The sequence below is a fragment of the Glandiceps talaboti genome, chromosome 14 (assembly GCF_964340395.1).
Source record: "Glandiceps talaboti chromosome 14, keGlaTala1.1, whole genome shotgun sequence".
NCBI lineage: Eukaryota > Metazoa > Hemichordata > Enteropneusta > Spengelidae > Glandiceps > Glandiceps talaboti.
In genome coordinates, this window is record NC_135562.1 from 11,125,134 (window position 1) to 11,146,753 (window position 21,620).

A 21,620-nucleotide genomic window follows, 5' to 3' on the forward strand; every position below is an offset into this window, starting at 1 on the left:
TGAGTTGTACGGTCTATTAAAACCACTTACACGCCGTCGTGTCTATTTACATGTCTATTGAATTACCTGAACATTTCACGGTGCATTTCACAGGTCGACGATAGGTTGTACAAATTCTGAAACTCTGATGTGGTGTCAGTGACTTTGTATCAAGGATATGGCTAGAATTCCTCAATTATTGTAGAATTGGGCGGAAAGAAAGAATTTATTGTAATGTTTGATATATTATTGAATATTTTCGATACGAAATTTTTACATATCTTACTTTACTGCAGTGAGATATTGGAATTTCATGAAGGGTGGGTTTATCGTCTACCAAGTATAAGCGACGTGATACTTTCATGGTCTGTTAACAGTGTTATTAAAACTATATAAATTTTCGGGGTCTGAGTTGTACCGCGTGTGTTTTTTATTCCTGTAAGCGTCTTTTATCTTGTTAAAATTTTGGTATATCATATTAAACAATGTAGACACAATACACATGCATGTAATTTTGGCTTTCCTATTCGTATGATTCGCGGCGACCAGACACACATGTAATGAGCCTGGCGGATGGTGAGTTTCCGTCTCGCCTTTGTGAACTGAAAGAGGGCGCGGCGTCTCGCTGCTTTCCGACTTGATATTGAACGCGTCGAGTTAGGGGGTCAAAACCCCCTGGGCAAGAGATCAAACTGTAATTCAATCAAGCGTGAAGTCGAGTAGGAAAGCAAGCAAGCGAAGTTATCGGGGAAGAACAGGAGTGAAGAAAGTCGCTAGAAAATTAATCCTTATTTGTGATTTACTGGTACATCAACAGGCAGCAGCAATACGGAAAGATGCAGCACCAGGTGGTGGTGTTGTTATTACTAACGCTCTGTCTTTTCGAGGGAGTTTCGTCCCAAAGCAGAGACGGCGGTAAGTGTTCACTTTTCTCAGAGGTCAGATAGTTTGGGCGAGTCCCCGGCGGTGCGTCTTTGTCTAGAACTGGTAGCGAATAAAAGAAACAACGCTACCGAGCAAAAGTCACCGTGTAGTGTAATTGGAGACTAAATGTTGTTTCTTTATGGACACTTAAACACATGTATAAATGACAGATAAACTTTTTGAGTTCGCCACAAGTGCGCTGAAGTGTAGATAGCTAGCTAGCGGGAAGGTTCGATAGTGACTAGGGAAGTTGAATATGGCTGCAGAAGCTATTGCTATTGATTTTGTAAGTTAATCTGTCAATGAATTTACGTAACATTGTGTTGCCGTCTAATTTTACTTGTAAAAGAGGGGACTTTTTACAAGTCAATGCACCTGGCCGACCGATCACCATCAGAGTTTATGTGATTATAGTTACCAAATTATGTGTTATTAAAAAATTGCACAAGATCCGTAATAGTTCGAATGCTGACAAAACCTGTACTGTTGTGACAGTGCATGACACGCCATTAGTGTTATTTGGTGTGTTTACACATACCATGCCATTACTTACCTAACATGACGTGACAATATAGAAACTTTTGTTAGAGTGAATGAACCAAATTACGGATTATGGTAATGTATTTCAAGGTCTCTTTATTTTCCATGCATCCATCCTGGGTTGATAATGAACGCTGTGACATCAGAGAATAATGAATGAAACTAGCCATAAAAGTTTTGAAGAAATTGGAAGTAAAATTCGCCCCCTTTTCCCAACTTTTTTGCAAATAGAAGGAGGGCAACAAAACAGAGGCAACAAAATATAAACTTAATCGAATTTTTGAAAAGACTTTGCAAAGACTGAAATAAAATTTCTCGAAAAATTCATGCCTCGTGTTGCAATATGTTGCTCTCTTTTTGCCCGGATGTCTATATAATGGCTTGATTATAAAAGTGTATGTTCAAATTGTGCAGAGGCTGCAGAGATGTTCTTGTATAGACTATAGTTCTTGTATATCACAGTATGGCTGTACATGTGATATGTACGTTAGATATTTTGTACAATTTTAGAAATACTAGGTGTGTTTTTAAATGATTTTTTTTTGAAGTATCACCATGAGTGGTACTTCCATGATTGGATGTTCTTGAGGCCAAGTGTAAATTTACAGGAAGAGTTAGTTTCCAGTCAGCATTATACAACATTAACTCAGTATGAAATATTTATAAGTTACTTCCATTGCTTTCATTTATTAAGACAATGGATTATTTGCATTACTAATTAGACATTAGCAGATACTAGTACTTAGAATGACTCCATTTATAGTGACTACCACATGCAATGAAAGGAATAATTGCTAGACATACACTCCCTCAAAATAATGTCATTACAGTAAAATGTCTGAGATTAGAATCTTTTAATAAAAAAAAGAAATTTGGTCCTTCATAAATTGACAAAAACAAAAGATTAAAAAAAAAAATTTAGAAGATTTGAAGAAGTGTGCATTTTGAGCATAACATAATCGGTAGATCTGCTCAAATTCAATATCTTTGCAAATACACATTTTGGGCCAAGCAAAAAAAAGAATTGTTTCTGGTCAGGACAGTTTGTCTAAAATGGTGTGACAGTGTGCTTTTTTAAAATACAATTCTCAAACCTGTTATTCAATCTACTATTTATGACAGTTACCGTTCATTTTATTTAGTACTGTAGAGCAAGTGTGTATGTGGGAAAGATATCATTTGCTTGTTCATGATTGGCTCTGCAGTTGTCTTCACTGCAGAAGGGAGGGTTATTTTTGTGTTTCCCAACGGATCTGCAGACTGCATGGGCTAGACAAACACATACAAAAAGACCGACAGGAGGTCGATGCCTGCGCTGACCAGAAACAATTCTCTTTTATTTTGGGGGTGGGGGGTGGATAAAGTAACCAGCACATTATGGTGTATACGTTTTAACGTCATTCAGGTACAAAATTTAGTTGCTTGCGTGTACTAAAGACAATGGGAGAAGTTGGTATCAAAGATTTCACAAACCTCAACCCCATTCCCCATGAGTATTTCGTGCAGAAATAACCCAACCAATTTGCAAGAATAAATATTTGGTCCCTTATGATCGAATTAAGCAGGGTGCAGTATTGAGGTCACTAGAGCAATAAAACCAAGTATTTTATAACAAGATTTAGGTCAACTTGTAGCAAGGAGCCAATGCTACATTGTGGCATTCATAGCACACATTCCAATGGAACATGTGTTGTTTATGTATCAAGGGCTGTCATTGGTGGCACATGTTATCAAGGTCTCTCTCAGTTTGTAAATAAACTTGTAGCCTGGTGTTCTATAACTTCTAACAGTAACCCTGGTCCAAGGATCCATAAGTCAAGGTTAAGGGGTCAAGGTAGAATTTCAACCATTAAAAGTATCAACTTGCAATCTTTAGAGGGTGTGTCTATAAGTAGTTAGTAAAAGTAAAGTTTGTTTCAAGAGCTCCTTCTCTGACTTCTGACTAGACTGTATAAGTGTTACAAAGGCAAGAACAGCTGTTATATCACATTACCTACTCCATTTTACAATATCTCAAGTAGAAATAAATACATTTGATTTCATTCCCTTATAGATACAATTCATGGCAGCTATTCTTTTATAAGTATATGTACAAAGAAAAGGAAAATACATGAACAAAAAAATGCATGAAAAAATTAAGTTTTGACAGTGAGGTGTCTACCAACTTGAAATGTAGAGTTTGACTGCAGATCTGTACTGTATATTCAGTATGTATAACTATATAAACTGAAAATAAAGAAAGTGTATGTGATAAAAAAAAATAGGAGTCATCTCTGAAATTTGAAATGTGAATGAAGTAATTGATAACTAGAAGAAGAGATTATGCGCAAGAAAGAATATTATTAAAATATGACTCACTCTAATTTGGGAGTGATATTTTTTTTGTTAACTACTTGATGAATGCATGGAGAAACCATAAATTTTACGACATCAAATGTGACAACTTGAAATGTGAAACAGCTGTTTAAAAAAGCTTATACAAATAACTATAGATACATGTACATTTAAAACAAATAGATAAAAAATTCTTAAAAGTTCTGAGTGTGATGTTGCTCCCAATTCAAAAGTAGGACAAATTACAACTGCCGACCGTGGTACTGGTAGCTGTAATGTGGCATGAACTTCACACTCGTATGTTACAAACTAGTTGTACAGATGTGAGTGGTAGCTGATAGCGTGTTGTGGATGTCATATCTTACAGACTAGTAGTACATGTACAGATGTGAGTGGTAGCTGATAGTGTGGTATGAATGTCACATGTTACAAACTAGTAGTACAGATGTGAGTGGTAGCTAATAGCGTGGTGTGAATGTCATATCTTACAGACTAGTAGTACAGATGTGAGTGGTAGCTGATAGCGTGGTATGAATGTCACATGTTACAAACTAGTAGTACAGATGTGAGTGGTAGCTAATAGCGTGGTGTGAATGTCGTATCTTACAGACTAGTAGTACAGATGTGAGTGGTAGCTGATAGTGTGGTATGAATGTCACATGTTACAAACTAGTAGTACAGATGTGAGTGGTAGCTAATAGCGTGGTGTGAATGTCATATCTTACAGACTAGTAGTACAGATGTGAGTGGTAGCTGATAGCATGGTATGAATGTCATATCTTACAGACTAGTAGTACAGATGTGAGTGGTAGCTGATAGTGTGGTATGAATGTCACATGTTACAAACTAGTAGTACAGATGTGAGTGGTAGCTAATAGCGTGGTGTGAATGTCATATCTTACAGACTAGTAGTACAGATGTGAGTGGTAGCTGATAGCGTGGTGTGAATGTCATATCTTACAGACTAGTAGTACAGATGTGAGTGGTAGCTGATAGCGTGGTGTGAATGTCATATCTTACAGACTAGTAGTACAGATGTGAGTGGTAGCTGATAGCATGGTATGGATGTCATATCTTACAGACTAGTAGTACAGATGTGAGTGGTAGCTGATAGCGTGGTGTGAATGTCATATCTTACAGACTAGTAGTACAGATGTGAGTGGTAGCTGATAGCATGGTATGGATGTCATATCTTACAGACTAGTAGTACAGATGTGAGTGGTAGCTGATAGCATGGTATGGATGTCATATCTTACAGACTAGTAGTACAGATGTGAGTGGTAGCTGATAGCGTGGTGTGAATGTCATATCTTACAGACTAGTAGTACAGATGTGAGTGGTAGCTGATAGCATGGTATGGATGTCATATCTTACAGACTAGTAGTACAGATGTGAGTGGTAGCTGATAGCATGGTGTGAATGTCATATCTTACAGACTAGTAGTACAGATGTGAGTGGTAGCTGATAGCATGGTATGGATGTCATATCTTACAGACTAGTAGTACAGATGTGAGTGGTAGCTGATAGTGTGGTGTGAATGTCATATCTTACAGACTAGTAGTACAGATGTGAGTGGTAGCTGATAGTGTGGTGTGGATGTCATATCTTACCGACTACATGGCAGTTAATCTTGTAAAATTCGGATATCATTATAGCCATACTTGTATTTTATACATTGAATGCGAATTAAAAGAGGAATCCATAGAAAAGTCCAGGTTGACCTAATAGTAATAGATTGACATGTATATAAACTATTGTTAAGGTGATTCTCATTGTTACTTGTGATGTAGACTCTTACTGTACTTTTACTACACTATAGAAATGTCTTCTGAAAGTACACAATAACACGGTTGATAAAGTTGTTTAGCCCTATTCAAGTCAATGGTGTCTTTAATACTGTCACTACGCCTCTTTCATTGATAAAATAGATTGATTGGTATTTCGTGTCATTTATGGTGGCATCATGGTTGAATGGTTCGGGTGGCTGAAATCTGGAAGTTGCTGGTTCAAGCCATGCCGCTGTTATTTGTAATGTAATCGCCAAATGTGCCACTATAGGTTCATGCCAGGGATAATAATTATTTCAGGATTATTGGAAGCATTATATAAAAACTAACATTATATTTATGATATTATTATTGTTATTATTATTATACAGGTTTATTCCCTGTCATCTTCAACTTGGCCGCTAATTCTAGAATTGTAGCCAATGCAACCTGTGGTGAAAATGGACCCGAAACATTCTGTAAGTTGGTAGAACATGTACCCGGAAAACCTGCACCAAATCCACAATGTAGAGTCTGTGATGCTTTTAGTTTAGATCCACGTGAACAACATCCCGTGGAGAACGCTATCGACGGTACCAATAGCTGGTGGCAGAGTCCTTCTATTGCTAATGGAATGAATTACCACTTTGTGACAATAACACTTGATTTACAACAGGTGAGATGAAAACTTGCTTAATTAAAAAAAAGGAGGGGGGGGGGGGGGGGAAGAAGGGAAAACGAAAGTCCCTCAGGAAAGCCCACTTGCTCTAAAGTACATCTCAGGAATTCCTTACCAATTTGCCAGCCTGGTTTCATAGTTGATGTTAACATTTTTCTAACCTATATGTAAAGGCATGTGAAGGTGTTAACTCAAATTCTCAAGTGTCTGAAATTATTAGCTGACCACATATACACATCATAAAAAGAAAGTCATGTAATATTTTTGGTCGACAGCATGACTTCTGCCCAGGATGCTACACACATGCATTTATTATAGGTGTGTGAGAATAAGTCAACCTTCTTGTTCTAGTTTCACCCTTTTGTATGATGTAAAATGCTATTGCCAGTACCATGAATTGCTAGATGATGTTTTAAAGCCAGTACAGTGATAGCAGCACTGGGCTAGCCCAATGACAGCCCAATGACAGCCCAGTGGAAAAGTAGTTCTTGAGCTGTACTGTGACCGAAAACTTTCCTATCAGTTAAAAATTGAATCCAATTATCTCAAACAAGAGTCTAGATTAACTGTCGACAGTCATTCATGCCTTTTTTGGTACGTTTTATCTTAAACTAAAGTTGCCACCTCGCTGCGATCCGGAGCAATACTATAACCGCATACTGATAGCAACAATGAGTGCCGGAGACATGAGCTTGTGCTATCATGCTATCAGTAGGCGGTTATAGTGTTGCCCCGGATCGGAGCGAGGCGACGACTTTAGTTTTAGATAAAATGTAGCAAAAAAAGGCACGAACAAATGTCAACAGTGTAACAAGAGTCCAGTTGTCCTGAATATAAAGTTTAATTTTTAGTCAGTACTGTTCATTGATTTAGACCAACAAGAAAACTGATGAATCATATATAGACTGTAATCTAATTAAACACAACCTCCCTTTGAAGGTTATATTGTATATATATATACAAGATTTTATAGTAGCCATCTAGGTCACATTCAAGGCTATTTTTGTAAGATAACACCAACGGAAAGTACAAATACTGCAGACCACATCTTTGCAAGGTGAGGAAAACCTGGTAACAATTAGAGAAATTATACATTGTTGGTGTTTTTTGCTAAGGTTGGGTAACCCTGGTAACAGAAAGTGGGAAAGGGGTAAAAGTTTCCCATACAATCTACAGTGTTTTACAGCGGTAAGTAGGTACAATCTACCGGGGTTCCCATGTCATTTTACCAGGATTCCCTATCAAAATTATGATAAATTCTGTGGGGGAAACACTGCTAGTTTTACCTCTTTCTCCCTTTCTGTTACTGGGGTTCCCGAACCTTAGCAAAAACACTGATCTACTGTAATTTATTTGGGAAGGAATCATGGCAAAATTACTAGGGAACCGTGGTAGATTTTTACCTTCTTGCTGCTCATGGCACCATAATTAAAAACACTGATTGTGCCATAATTTTAATGTGGAAACCACCACAGTGAAATGATGAGAACCTTAGATTGTATGTACATACCAACCTTAAAGGCCAAGGTTTCAATCCCAGGTTTCTTAAGGATGACATACTTTTTCACTGGACCAGCCTTTTCTATAGCTCTGCCAGAAAACTTATTCTTTACGACTAGATTTTAATCCTAATGCAAACTAGGCTTTTAAAGGCCCAGGTTTCAATCCCAGGTTCTCACATTAGTTTTATCTATTCAATTGAGCCTTAATGATTACATAGGATCAGTGTTTCATTCTGAACAAATTTTTTTCAATAGCTCTGCCAAATAATATACCGAGATTTTAATTCTAATTCAAACTGGCCTTTAATAACACACATGTACATTTGTACAAATTGTAGTGTAATGAAACATTATTGTTAGGGAGGCCATGAACAAAACAGACTTGACTAATGTACACTTTTAATGATGTCAGATGCAAAGAATTCTACCAGGGGGAATGTTATCAATATTTAGTCTATCTCAGTCCAAGGTCAATCTGCTAGAATTTCTTCATAATCATGATCAGATTTAATGGGCTTGTTGGATAAATGAGTCCTTCTCCTGCTTTGCTGCAAGGGGAAATCGTTATCACTGTTTAGTCTATGTCAGTAAAAGTTATTGTAACAATAAGAATGTCTATATGATCACTCCCCCTCCACCTTCCTCTCCAATGCTATGAAGGGAAGACTCTAGCAAAAAAAATTGTGACAGCCAAAGAACAATAAAAATTACAACATTTTGGCAACTGTAAATTATGAAGATAGTACATTTATTTCAGAATTTAACTGCAAACTAAGTCAGATCATAATGATTGTAGTCCATAGACTTGTCTGGTCTTACTATTTCAAATCTACTTGATTTGGAGTATTAAGTGCTTTAGAGATAGAGGAAGGCCACCACCTCTGGTTAAGTCAGATAACAAATTCACCAGACAACGACATAACAGTCACTGAATCTGATATAAATTATAGCAAAAGTACAATTCTATACTAGAGAATGTTGGATATTCAACCAAATGATTTGATTTGAATGGGGACCAATGATTTGATTAATTTCATTCGATGATTTGATTAATTTCATTCAATGATTTGATTAATTTCAACCAAAGATTTGATTGATTTTTAATCGATGGTCTGAAGTTAACACATTTCAACCAATTGTTTGAATTCAACACATTTCAATTGGTGATGTCATTTCACTACATTTCAACTGATATTTTGAATTCAACACATTTCAACCAATGATTTTCATTACTTTCAACCGTTGTTTTGAATTCAACACATTTCAACCAATGGTTTTCATTACTTTCAACCGATGTTTTGACTTCCAACACATTTCAACCTGTGGTCTCATTTCACCACATTGTCTTCATTCACTCTTTTGTTACACAAAGTCTGTAATGTGTCACTGACAGTTATTGTTAGTATAACACATCAACCCCATGCTTTCTTCACCCGACCTTCTTGACTACAGTGTAATATATAGCACATGTAATAAAGTGATTGGTATGCCAGGGTGGAACCATACACATTGTACAAATACCACTACAACTGATAGCAGAGAGTGAGTGTAAGGAAACGGTCCAGTCAATGCAAGGCATTCTGTACTATATGTGTATCAATGTCACACCGGAAAGTATAGGGTTTACACCGTGGTGGTATGCTATTAAGTAAAGTCTGTGAAACTGGGAGTGAACCTTTATTCAAGAAAAAATAATAAAATCAGGAAGATTGTGAAGTCTTGCGAGAATAGTGGATGTGGAAACTGACATCAACTTAAAAAGACCATATAAAACCGTTCTTCCAATTTGTAATGGATGTATATCTGGTGGGAAGAAACCAATAACACAGAGACCATAATGGAAAACAATGGGAAACATAACTACCTGAACTAGACATTCACACATGTAAACAAAATAAATAAAAAAATAGAAAATAAAAATCTACCTACCCTACCTATTCTAAAATTGAGCGTAATTGGAACCACACAATTTTTTTTAGGCCCTACAGAAAACTTTTTCAAGTCTTAATTTCAATCCTACATCTGTAATCCAAATTAGTTCTTTAATAATATATGATTATTTACTGAATTTCAGATATTCCAAGTAGCCTATGTGATAGTGAAAGCAGCCAACTCACCTCGTCCTGGTAACTGGATTTTGGAGAAATCTATCGACGGTGTGACCTTTCACCCCTGGCAATATTACGCTATTTCTGATTCAGAGTGTGTCAGTTTGTACAAAATTCAACCAACCATTGGCAATCCTCGTTACAAAAGTGACGACGATGTCATCTGTACTTCGTTCTATTCCAAACTGAATCCACTGAAGAATGGTGAAATTCATACGTCGTTGGTTAACGGACGTCCAAGTGTTCTCAACCCTAGTGCTACCTTAATGGTAAGTATCAAATAACGATGTCGCAATCATCACAAAGTTTTGTACGATGCTGCCAAAATCAACTGTTTTGTACAATGCTGCCACCATCAAGAATTTTGTACGATGCCGCCATCAAAAGTTTTGATGTCATCAAAATTTTGTATGATACTGCCATCATAGTTTTGTATGGTGCTGCCATCATCGAGAGTTTTGTACGATGCCGCCATCAAAAGTTTTGATGTCATCAAAATTTTGTATGATACTGCCATCATAGTTTTGTATGGTGCTGCCACCATCAAGAATTTTGTACGATGCCGCCATCAAAAGTTTTGATGTCATCAAAATTTTGTATGATACTGCCATCATAGTTTTGTAAGGGAGTATCAAAATTTTGTATGATGTCATCAAAATTTTGTACACTACTGCTGTCATCATCAAAAATTTTTATAATGACATTCGCTGATGTTTTTGTACCCTTTATTGATATGGCTGCCTGCTAGATCTTTTTGTACCGCTGCCTGCTGGACAAACGTTTTCTGTAACTCTGTCAGACAACTGTTTTTCACACCTAAATTTTAATGCTAATCTAAACTGTGCCGTTAATAATATAATAATACTACTAATAAATAATGCGAATTTATAATGGGTCTTTCCTCCTAAGAACTCAAGGTGCTCACAATTATTACCCTTGGCATTGATCAATGGCAGCACAACGGTCCTTTATACTTCCTGAACTCACTGGGGAGCATACAGTCCATTGCAGCCTCTATAAGCGCATAAAGCATTCACATTGCAACTTACATCCTACAAGGTCACCAATTATACAGCTGGGTGGACTGAGGCACAATCGTGGTTGAAATCTTGCCCACAGACTTTAGCCATTTAGTAACAAACGGCATTCCATGAGGCTCGAACCTGCAACCTGCAGATTCCAAGCCGGCCACGTTAACCACTCGCCCATCATGACTTCACTTAAACTGATTTCAGGAAAGCTTTAAGTTACGGTGGAATTGAAATCTGGCATTTGTTTTTAGTCAAGTGTGGTTGTTGAGTGTCGATAGGTTATATATATTATGACTTGTGTATACCCTCCATCTATCAACTTTAACCTTTCCAACAACTGTATCTCTTCACCGTATCTCTAATTTATTATTTGAATCTTAACACTAAACTATTGAGTGCAACCAGTGACAATAAATCTTACACTCAGGTCATATAAACCACTTTCTAACTACTTTAACATGTTCCTCAGAAAAAAAATATGGCCCAATAAATTCAAATCTACTTTTCGTTTGGTAACTGTTCTTTTGATTTTGTGCTCCTGTTTGAGTCTTATGATATTTGAAATGATTATTTTTATATACATAATCAAGATTAATATATTTAATGAATATTTTGAATTTTCAGGAATTCACATCTGCTCGTTTTATTCGTCTGCGATTCCAACGTGTTCGTACTTTGAATGCCGATTTGATGACCCTGACCTCAAATGAACCCGGTTTTATTGATCCATTGGTGACCAGAAGAGTAAGTTGATTTTTGATTATATATATATATGTTGTATTTATAATTCAGACATAGCTATATATAATTCTGAAACATAGCTTGTTACTTTGCAAACTTTAAAGAAGTCGTCCTGATAAATACAGAAAGTGTCGAGATGAAGAGATGTAAATGTGATGTCATCATCAGAGCTTTTCCCATAAACCCTTGCAGGAAATCCCTAAAGTGACTGAACACATATCAAGTGCAGTAGGATTTCTTTACAAGATTTCAAAGTTGAATAAGTTATGTATATATAAGTTACCACAAGGCTATCAACCGAACTCACTATATAGTATTCAATATGAGTTTACAAAAAGCAGAAATAATTCGGTGAAAGGTAACCCATGAGAACAAGAAAGAAACGCTTGAACTGTTTTCTGTATAATGAACTGAAATAAAATGATTTATTTAAGTAATACTTGTTGATTACATTTACCAGTTGGTATTACCAAAGGTATTACATATGATATTAGATACAAGTTGTACATCTAGCATAGTTGAGTTAGGCAAATAGATAATTCTAGTGCAGTTAGGCAAGACTGACGACATCCCATCAGCTGAGTAAAGTTAGGCAGTTTACTGTGCAGCTGCCATGGAAGTGTAGCATCCTCAGGAAATTAGATTCCCAAATTACTTCCATTGCCTATGTGATTTTGATAGCCTAGTATGATGTCAGTGTTTGGAACAGTCCATTATGAAGAAATAGGGTAGAAAGGTGAAAGAAATGGGAGGTTTTCATGTGTTAATACCAGTTCTTACCTGCATATGCCATTGTATGGTTTTGTCTGCAGTACTACTACTCCATCAAGGATATCTCTGTTGGAGGTCAATGTATCTGTTTTGGTCATGCCAGAATTTGTCCACAGGATCCGGTCACCTTGGTGAGTGAAATTTTCTGTTTTGGGTTTTCACATTCTCTTGTATTGCCTTTAATTTTGTTACTAGAAAATACAGACAATGGGCTTTTGTGAACATGACTAGAGGGGGATATTTATGTATATATATATGTGTGTGTGTGTGTGTGTGTGTGTGTGTGTGTGTGTGTGTGTGTGTGTGTTGTTGTTGTTGTTGTTGTGTGTGTTGTTGTTGTTGTTGTTGTTGTTGTGTATTGTGTGTGTGTATGTGTCTGTCTGTCTGTCTGTCTGTCTGTCTGTCTGTCTGTCTGTATGTCTGTCTGTCTGTCTGTCTGTCTCTCTGTGTGTGTCTATGTATGTATGTATTATATTGATGAGTTCTTCAGAGAGAACATTTTCAAGTTAAAACAGCAAAACAAAACTGTGTGGGAAAACAACTTTGTTATCGCACACACATGATACTGGAACATACATAACTTACAAGTTAAAACTATGGATGTATCTATGTAATTTCATTAACTTGTCTTGCCTAATCCAAATGATTTCGTTCCATGGTAAATAAAAGTTATGAAATTCAATATTTCTGATGTATTATTTTGTGTTTAGGCATTGAGATGTGAATGTGAACACAACACTTGTGGTGACCAGTGTCAGCAGTGTTGCCCTGGTTATCAGCAGAAGGCATGGCAACCTGGTACACAGGAAGAAAGTAATCTCTGTGAACGTAAGTCAAAGAATATAGCGATATTAATAATTATCTTGATAAACCTGTCAAGCATTTGTGACCAGTCTTATAAATCTGAGTGAAAATATAGCAATAAATATGTAGAAGTTTAATAATGTTGTGAACGTAAGTTAAGAACAGAACTATGTACATCTACATTGTACAAAGTTGTTTTTAGTAAAACAGTACACTGCAAGTTTATGGAACTGGCTTTCAGAGAACAGCCCATCTATAATTAAACCAACATCCATTCAATAGCTTATCACTGTTGTATCAACATGTTGTGACAATAGATATAGTTTGTCTATCTTAGAAAACCAAAAGACTCAATTACCAAAGATTAATATCTTATTTTCTAGCCTGTAACTGTCACGGTCACACTGATGACTGTTACTTTGATCAAGAAGTGTCCGACCGCGGTGAGAGTCTTAACATCAATGGAGACTATGAAGGTGGTGGTGTATGCATTGACTGTAAACACAACACTATGGGTGTCAATTGTGAGATGTGTATTGATAGATACTACAGACCAGCTAATGTAGCTAGAACTGACCCTGATCCATGCATACGTAAGTATACAGTCTTTATCATTCTACTTTGATTTAACGTTGTCAACTGATAATAATCCATTTTAATCGTCCAAATAAATTTGTTGAATGGTTGCAACTTAGCAGCACCCGAGTATCGTAGTGTTGAAAAGCAGGAGGAAACCAGAGTATCGGCAGGAGAAAACCAGAGTTGTTCGGCAAAGTCAAACTCAGCATCACCCTGCTTACATATCAACCATGTAAATATACTGGAAAATTCAAGTTTTTATTTGCACATGTTTATTGTTGAATTATTCTAGTTGTTTGACCCTCTGGTAGTGCTGTCAGCTTTCAATGCGACCACAGGTTGTATAGTGCCAAAGGCAATGACGTGGGTTTGCCCGAGTTCTGTCACCCCCCCCACCCTAAGTTTCTGTTGTAGGTGGAGGAGACATTTTCACTCTCATGTACCAATACCTGTTTGTTTATGTATTGTGTTTGATCTTGAAATTGTAGTAATAATAGCAGTAAATTTCTCCAACAGAACTGCTGGATAGCAGCAGAAAATTACAAGTCTAGAATAAATGTTGAAATTATCCTGCCACAATGTTGATTTTGTAAATTATCTTTCAGCCTGTAACTGCAATGCTTTTGGAATTCGTGAAGAGTCTGGTGTGTCGTTGGGTGCTTGTGTTAAAGATGACAGCCAAATTAATGAAGGCCTGGTAAGTGTAACATCAGTTACCATGACAACCATGTTTAAAGATGGTAACAAGTTTGTTTATGCCAGACAGAAATCTATTATCGGTTACTGTGTAACAAAAGAATTTGTTTACAGCTAAATGTTGAAGTAATTTCTTGCAAACCCGCCATGTTGAATGTTGCATCATGGGAAGTATGATAATAAATACTAATGAAATAATGTTGTAAAGAACATTGATACATTGTTTTAACCACAAGTAATCAATTCATAGTCATTCTGATCATTGTGGGAGGTTTATTTTATCGGTAGCTCCAGATTAGGTAGTCCAATAACCACAGATAATCCCATAGTCCTTTGTATCTGAGCATGCTCAGTCTGGATTGCAAGTTCCCTATTGTGTCTATGAAATTAAAATAATATATATTTTACCAATTAAAACACAAACACTAGAGTTTCCATTTGAGTTCTAATGACTAAATATGTACATGTTTTGTTTCCATGGTGATAGAATCCCGGTGACTGTTACTGTAAAGAGGGCTATGATGGAGCCAAGTGTGATCGTTGTGCTAGAGGTTACAAAGGATTTCCTAACTGTGAGAAGTGTCCTTGCAGTGATGATGGTAGTATTAATGATGACGTCTGTGAGCCACCATGTTTGTGTAAGGTAAATGAACCCATCAAATACCAACAATGTTGATTTGTGATCAGATGTGCAATGATCAACAACTTTCATATGCTGGAGAAAATTTTTTTTTTGAAAATGTAATAGACCTTTGACAATGGTGATGAGACATAAGTGACAATTTTGGATTTACTTCCAAAAGATGTTAGACTTTGAGTTGGATTTTTTTCATTTGATACTGTGAACCAGAGATGATGAACATTCATTCTGGTATCCAACAACTGTCTAACATCATTTATACCATGCATGAGCCAAGTTGAACAAAAAATATGGAATATATATTCTGGTCATTGTACGTCACAACAGCATGTGTCTGTGTCACGATTACGCGTGTCCACATAACTGGTTGTGCTGTGTTCGAAATATGAGTCAAACATTCAAAATTACCATTATTTCCCCCCATCTTTCTTTGATATTACTGGCACTGGTATAAATTATAATTATGTTATTCTCCAATATTTTTATTCATTCAGCCAGAAAATACTCATGAGCTAAGGGATCTAGTGATTCATAGTGACAAAGGCCCCTTAGGTCACTCGTATTTTCCTTGGCTGAATGAAGAAAAATATTGGGGAATAACATCTAAATATATTGTCTGAAGTACTGTAGGTTGGTTGATTCGTTATGATAAACAGACATTCACTCATTTACTTTCATACCACATGGTAATTTTGTACAAAATGGTTGTTTCATATCATGTGACTATTCAATACCACACAACCATTTTGTACATGTTCACTGTGAACTTGTTCACCAATCTGATGTTCTGAGTTTGTAGCACGACACATCACATTCACTGGAATCGTGTGACATCATGTTAATGAAACGAGAATGTGAAGAAATGACGTTATTGTGATTTATTTTGTTTTCAGAGCAACACCGAGGGAGGTGACTGTGATACATGTAAACCAGGGTATTTCAACCTTGATGGCAATAATCCCGACGGCTGTTCTGAATGTTTCTGTTTTGGTATAACTGATGTGTGTTTCAGTGCCCCTGTCATCAATAGCCCGGTATGAGTTCACAAATATTTGTTTCTGTTTTGATGTACTTTTGTTTTCATTTTGTTTGGTTTTCTGTAAATCTGGAAAATTTTCACTTCAGACTTAATTTTCGCTTATTTTGCTGGAAAACAAAAATGCAAAAATAAGTAGTGACTAAAATACCTTCTTGTACATAAACAATGCACTGGGCTTCAATAGTAATTAGTAAAAATTAGTCTTTGAGAACTAGTTGAAGACTCCCTGTAAAATCACAAAATTTTCTTGTGGCAGAATTAACTATGAGGTTTATACAGTATTTCATCATGCAGTTGTGATAGTCGATGAAATCTGTATATGTATAGAGTATTTCAGTTTGACACTATTCCATGAAAATGATATATGTGTTAGGTTATTTAATTTCATTCATTCATTCATTCATTCATTCATTCATTCATTCTTTCTGTCAATATAGGTTGAGTCTCTGTATGATTGGAGAGTTGGGGATGCTGATGGTGATAGGTACATTGATGTGGTAGCATTGGCTGGAGATTCATCTCTTGTTATACAGCATCCTGATGTATTAGCTGTGATTGGATCTGATGTCCTGTATTGGTATGCACCAGAAGAATATCTTGGAAATAAGGTAATGCATACATTTCGCCTTTTCTCCATTTGTCAATGCTTTGATGTCAGCAGTTGTAATTGGGATAAATATCTGATCAAAGAGAAGGCTTGATTTGTTTATACACCCCATGCTATGGCTATTGTGGATTGTATCACTGTCCTCTATGTAATACATTGAGTGTTGACCTTAGTTGAAAGAGATTGATAGTGGATAACTGATAAGCAACTTTGTACAATGTTACTCGTTGAGAAATTAATACAATTTTATGTTGTTTATGCTTTGTGTAAACTTTTAGCACGTAGATGTGATAATATAGGATTATTTCATAAAATTACAGTGTCCTCCATAAAATTAGTGTCCGCCATAAAATTACAGTGTCCGCCATAAAATTACAGTGTCCGCCATAAAATTACAGTGTCCGACATAAAATTACAGTGTCCGCCATAAAATTACAGTGTCCGCCATAAAATTACAGTGTCCGCCATAAAATTACAGTGTCCACCATAAAATTACAGTGTCCTCCATAAAATTACAGTGTCCTCCATTGAAAGATATTAGAGTTATGTATGACAACTTAACACATATGGCAGATCAAGTATTGGGAAGCTAACACAGATGCAAATTAAAACTGTGACTGTAACATATTGATATAAACTAGCAACAGAGGTTGATTTGATTATTCTCACAGTGTTTCTGATACACCAAGTTTCTATCAAGTGACCGCACATTCTTCAGATCAACCTCCTTCAGTGTTTACACTATCATATCTTGATTAGATACTTAGTGAGTGAGTATACATGCAACAAACAGAGTTTCAGTTTGTATCTGTCTTAGCTCGTCAATAGCATATTTTCCATAGTGATCATAGATATGTATATTGGTATGTATAACCTCCTGTATTCTTGTCATCCACAGTTGCCATCGTATGGTAGTTTCTTACGCTACACCATTCAATATGACATCATCCAAGACGCCAACCAATCAACTCCCTTACTGGCACCAGATGTAATTATCAGGGTAAGACATGAAATTTGCATATTAGAAGTGACACACCTGGTCATGATCATTACAGTGAAATGACTGATTGTAATACTTTAATGAAGTCAATGATAGTTGATACATTGCTGGTATATTCTGCCATAGCCTCATATTAAGTTTGACAATACAACAAGTAACACTGAAGTAAAACACTTTCTCTATGTGCTACACTCATTTATAGCATTCATATTACAAGTAACACTGAAGTAAAACACTTCCTCTGTGTTACATTTATTTATAGCATTCATATCAAGTGTAAAAGCATACTGTTTCAGTTGGTTTATTTAGAAGCCAAGCATGTGGCCTTTCTAATGTAGTCTATTAGCAAATGAAACAGTATACTTTTATACTTGATATGGATGCTATAAATGATTGTGGTACATACAGAAAACGCTGTACTTTGATGTTATGGGTTGTAATTAGTTTTCACAATCTACTGTTTTGAGATAAAAACTGAATTGTGCTTTTTATCCCAAATATCAGAATATGTCAATGTCATTTGAGAGTTGGAGATCTAATGTTTGAAACTTAAAGATGTGTGAATTGGGCCGCATGAAAATAATACTTTCCATAGTAATGAAATTTCTACTCACAGAGTCAAACAAATTCTTGGCATTGAATCCCAAATATTTGCTTGCATCGTCAGGGGAGTACTACAATGGGCTATTCATTCTCGCAGTACATTCATGTTGTGTATTGTTTTCACATTACCTTGTTTTGGCACTATATTGACACCAAATATGACATTAGTATAGATCTGGAAGTAGTTTGTAGAATGATACAGAAGACAAGATTTGTGATTTTTAGACACTTACGTTGATTAACTTCCTGTGATTGCAGGGAAATGGTGTAACACTAAAACAACGTGCAAGTCGATGGGTACTTCCAGACAGACCAGAGACATTTAATGTAATGTTTGCCGAAGACAACTGGTTCCATGAAGACTCGGACCGCTTTGTCAGCCAAGTTGAATTTATGAAGATCTTAGAAAACCTTGACGCCTTGCTTATCAGGGCTACATATCACACAGTACCAGTGGAGTCTGCGTAAGTTTGAGTTTATGACATTCATAGATAATATGTAGACAGGCTAGCCAACACTTGACACACAGATGTGAAAGGAAAAAGACTGATAATATTATGAATAATAACACATCCTGTTCATATAGTCTTCAGTGATTGGCTTAGATTGTACCATGTGGTATGGACTATTGAACCATAGTGACCTCAATTTGCATATAGGGAGCACTATTCACATTCTTTTTTCCCTAGGGCAATATTCACATAACACAGAAGTCTTATAAGAAATTTGCTTTGTCTGCAGAGAATATGTGCCTGAGAATGTGATGTGTTATAAAACACGTATTGCCTTGCCTTATTTGGGCACTAGTCGACATCATATTACCGTTGATGCTGTTATGTAGTAACTATTTCCCAAGGCCTTCTGCTTTATTAGGAAATAGTTGCTACACAACAGTTGCTACACAACAGCTCTCGTGGCAACATACATCTACCAGTGACCTCATAGCCAGGCAATATGCGTATAATGTATTATTTTCTATTGCAGTATATATGATATTGCATTGGACTATGGTGATCTGAATGCCAACAGCACAGACAGAATTACATCAGTTGAACAGTGTAATTGTCCACCTGGTTATGCTGGATTATCATGTCAAGTAAGTTAATAACTTAATTACCCCTGTGTAGGTCGAATATCCAATTTAATGACCTCAGTTGAACTGTGTAACTGTCTACTTGGTTATGCTGGATTGTCATGTTAAGTAAGTTAATAACACATAGGGGCTGACACCCAAAATCATTTTGTTAAGAACCAGCAACTTCTTCAGTAGCCCTGCTAGAAATCTGTTTTTACTCCAAATGAATCCCAGTCTTACGTTGACCTTTACACCAAGTATGGAATGTCACTCCAGGAAATAAAGATATTTTCGTGAACTGTGGATATGTTCTTAAACTTTGATTTCACATCACGTAATTTCCGCTTGCATTATAAGAAAGACAAACTTGAAGCACTTTTTCAGCTCTATTGTTACTTCACTGATGCACCAAAGCATGATGGGTCTTACAAAATTTAGCAGACAAGATGCACAATGAATATTCATAAGTATGTATGTCAAGGATTGGCATTGATTTGTTAAAATTTTGTCAGATTACAGACATACCATATATGGTTGTCAGGTCATGAAAAACCTAGAATTAAATAATGCAACCCTAATCTACAGCAAGAATTTCACCCCAAAACTGTAAAAAAAAAAAACACCCACCACTTCAGCTTGTGCTTCAAATTACTAGTGTTATCAGAATAAACTGATTGCTATGTTTTTTTTCACCTTTGTAGGGCTGCATAGATGGATATCGTCGTGTTGGAGGTGATTTGTATGACGGACAATGTGTACTCTGTCAGTGTCATTTACACGCCTTAGAATGTGATGACATCACTGGAGACTGTCTTGTAAGTAATTCTATAACTTTTTTGTCTGTGAATGTTCTCAATCATCCAGACAATGTTTGTTTTTTAAATCTCAAAGAACTTTTTTTTTGGTTATAAATTATATGAACAAAATACACTGGTACTGACACACTCACATAAAATGACACATTTGATCTCACTGTCAACACAAACAGTTTTCTTTTGAAATCTTCATTGTTTCATCTGACAGTGATGTTGATTTGTGTTCACAGTCAGATAAAATGTATTGTTTATATGCTTCCATGTTATAGGTGTCTGTATTTTGTTTTATGTACTTTTCAACAAAAATAGTGTTAGATGTAAACAACTCATCATGCTGCCTAATTGAAACTCTATTGTCACCCTGGTTTGGTAGTAAGATTCACTAAATACATGTTCATATCTGATTTGAAACTTTATAGTCACTCTGGGCTGGTAGTAAGATTCACTAAACATATGAACATATCTGATTTGAAACTCTATAGTCACTCTGGTTTGGTAGTAAGATTCACAGAATACATGAACATATCTGATTTGAAACTCTATAGTCACTCTGGTTTGGTAGTAAGATTCACAGAATACATGAACATATCTGATTTGAAACTCTATAGTCACTCTGGTTTGGTAGTAAGATTCACAGAATACATGTACATATCTGATTTGAAACTCTATAGTCACTCTGGTTAGGTAGTATGTTAGAACTTATGCTAAATGATATGACATCTTTGTAATAGTTCTACTTTTCTATATGTTATTAGCAATGTGAAGATAACACTGCTGGTGACCACTGTCAAACGTGTGCTGATGGTTACTATGGCGATGCCACTCTAGGAACACCAACTGACTGTCAACGGTGTGCGTGCCCTCTGACAGACCCTAGCAACAAGTAAGTAGTCAGTCTTGTGACTTCAGTCAGGTGACTGAAATGGCAAGCTAACAATATGTAGTCATGGTAATTGTAGTGACAGTGTAGCAATAAATAAGGAGTCATGGTAAATTCAGTTACAGCATAGCAACAAGTAAGTAGTCATGGTAACTTTAGTTATAGCATAGCAACAAGTAAGTAGTCATGGTAACTTTACTTACAGCATAGCAACAGTAAGTAGTCATGGCAACATTCCTTACAGTCCCGTAAAAAGATGAAGACTTCATACCTTATGCTATGTTCTACAGTTTCAGCCCAACCTGTGTTAGTGATGGCAGTGGTGGTTTTCTATGTGATTACTGTGACATTGGATATGAAGGCCCAAGATGTGATAGGTAAGTGGGATCTAAGCATCTGGTAGATTTCACAGTTCCTAATATAAGGAGGGGTTAAAGGAGACCTACTTTGTGATTGCCGATATTAGTGCTCTCAAAACCGACACCACAAAATTAGTTTTGAATCAAA

At 36.2% G+C, this 21,620-nt stretch overlaps 1 protein-coding gene across 1 annotated transcript; it reads left to right on the top strand.

The window, feature by feature from the left end:
• Window positions 1-755: 755 nt before the first annotated feature.
• On the top strand, window positions 756-21,494 carry LOC144445247 (laminin subunit alpha-1-like). The gene is made up of 17 exons (XM_078134790.1): window positions 756-894; window positions 5,936-6,219; window positions 9,799-10,101; window positions 11,488-11,607; window positions 12,417-12,506; window positions 13,086-13,203; window positions 13,563-13,772; window positions 14,364-14,455; window positions 14,942-15,097; window positions 15,988-16,128; window positions 16,571-16,741; window positions 17,639-17,740; window positions 18,602-18,807; window positions 19,328-19,439; window positions 20,120-20,233; window positions 20,989-21,116; window positions 21,404-21,494. The coding sequence occupies exons 1-17, from the start codon at window positions 816-818 to the stop codon at window positions 21,492-21,494; spliced, it is 2,517 nt and encodes an 838-aa protein (XP_077990916.1). The 5' UTR covers window positions 756-815.
• Window positions 21,495-21,620: the final 126 nt, after the last annotated feature.

Excerpts from the sequence above, each read along its gene's own strand:
- LOC144445247 (XM_078134790.1), top strand. The coding sequence starts at position 816 with ATGCAGCACCAGGTGGTGGTGTTGTTATTACTAACGCTCTGTCTTTTC. Across the intron at positions 6,220-9,798 it reads TAACACTTGATTTACAACAG|ATATTCCAAGTAGCCTATGT; the intron begins GTGAGATGAAAA and ends ACTGAATTTCAG. Across the intron at positions 14,456-14,941 it reads GCCAAATTAATGAAGGCCTG|AATCCCGGTGACTGTTACTG; the intron begins GTAAGTGTAACA and ends CCATGGTGATAG.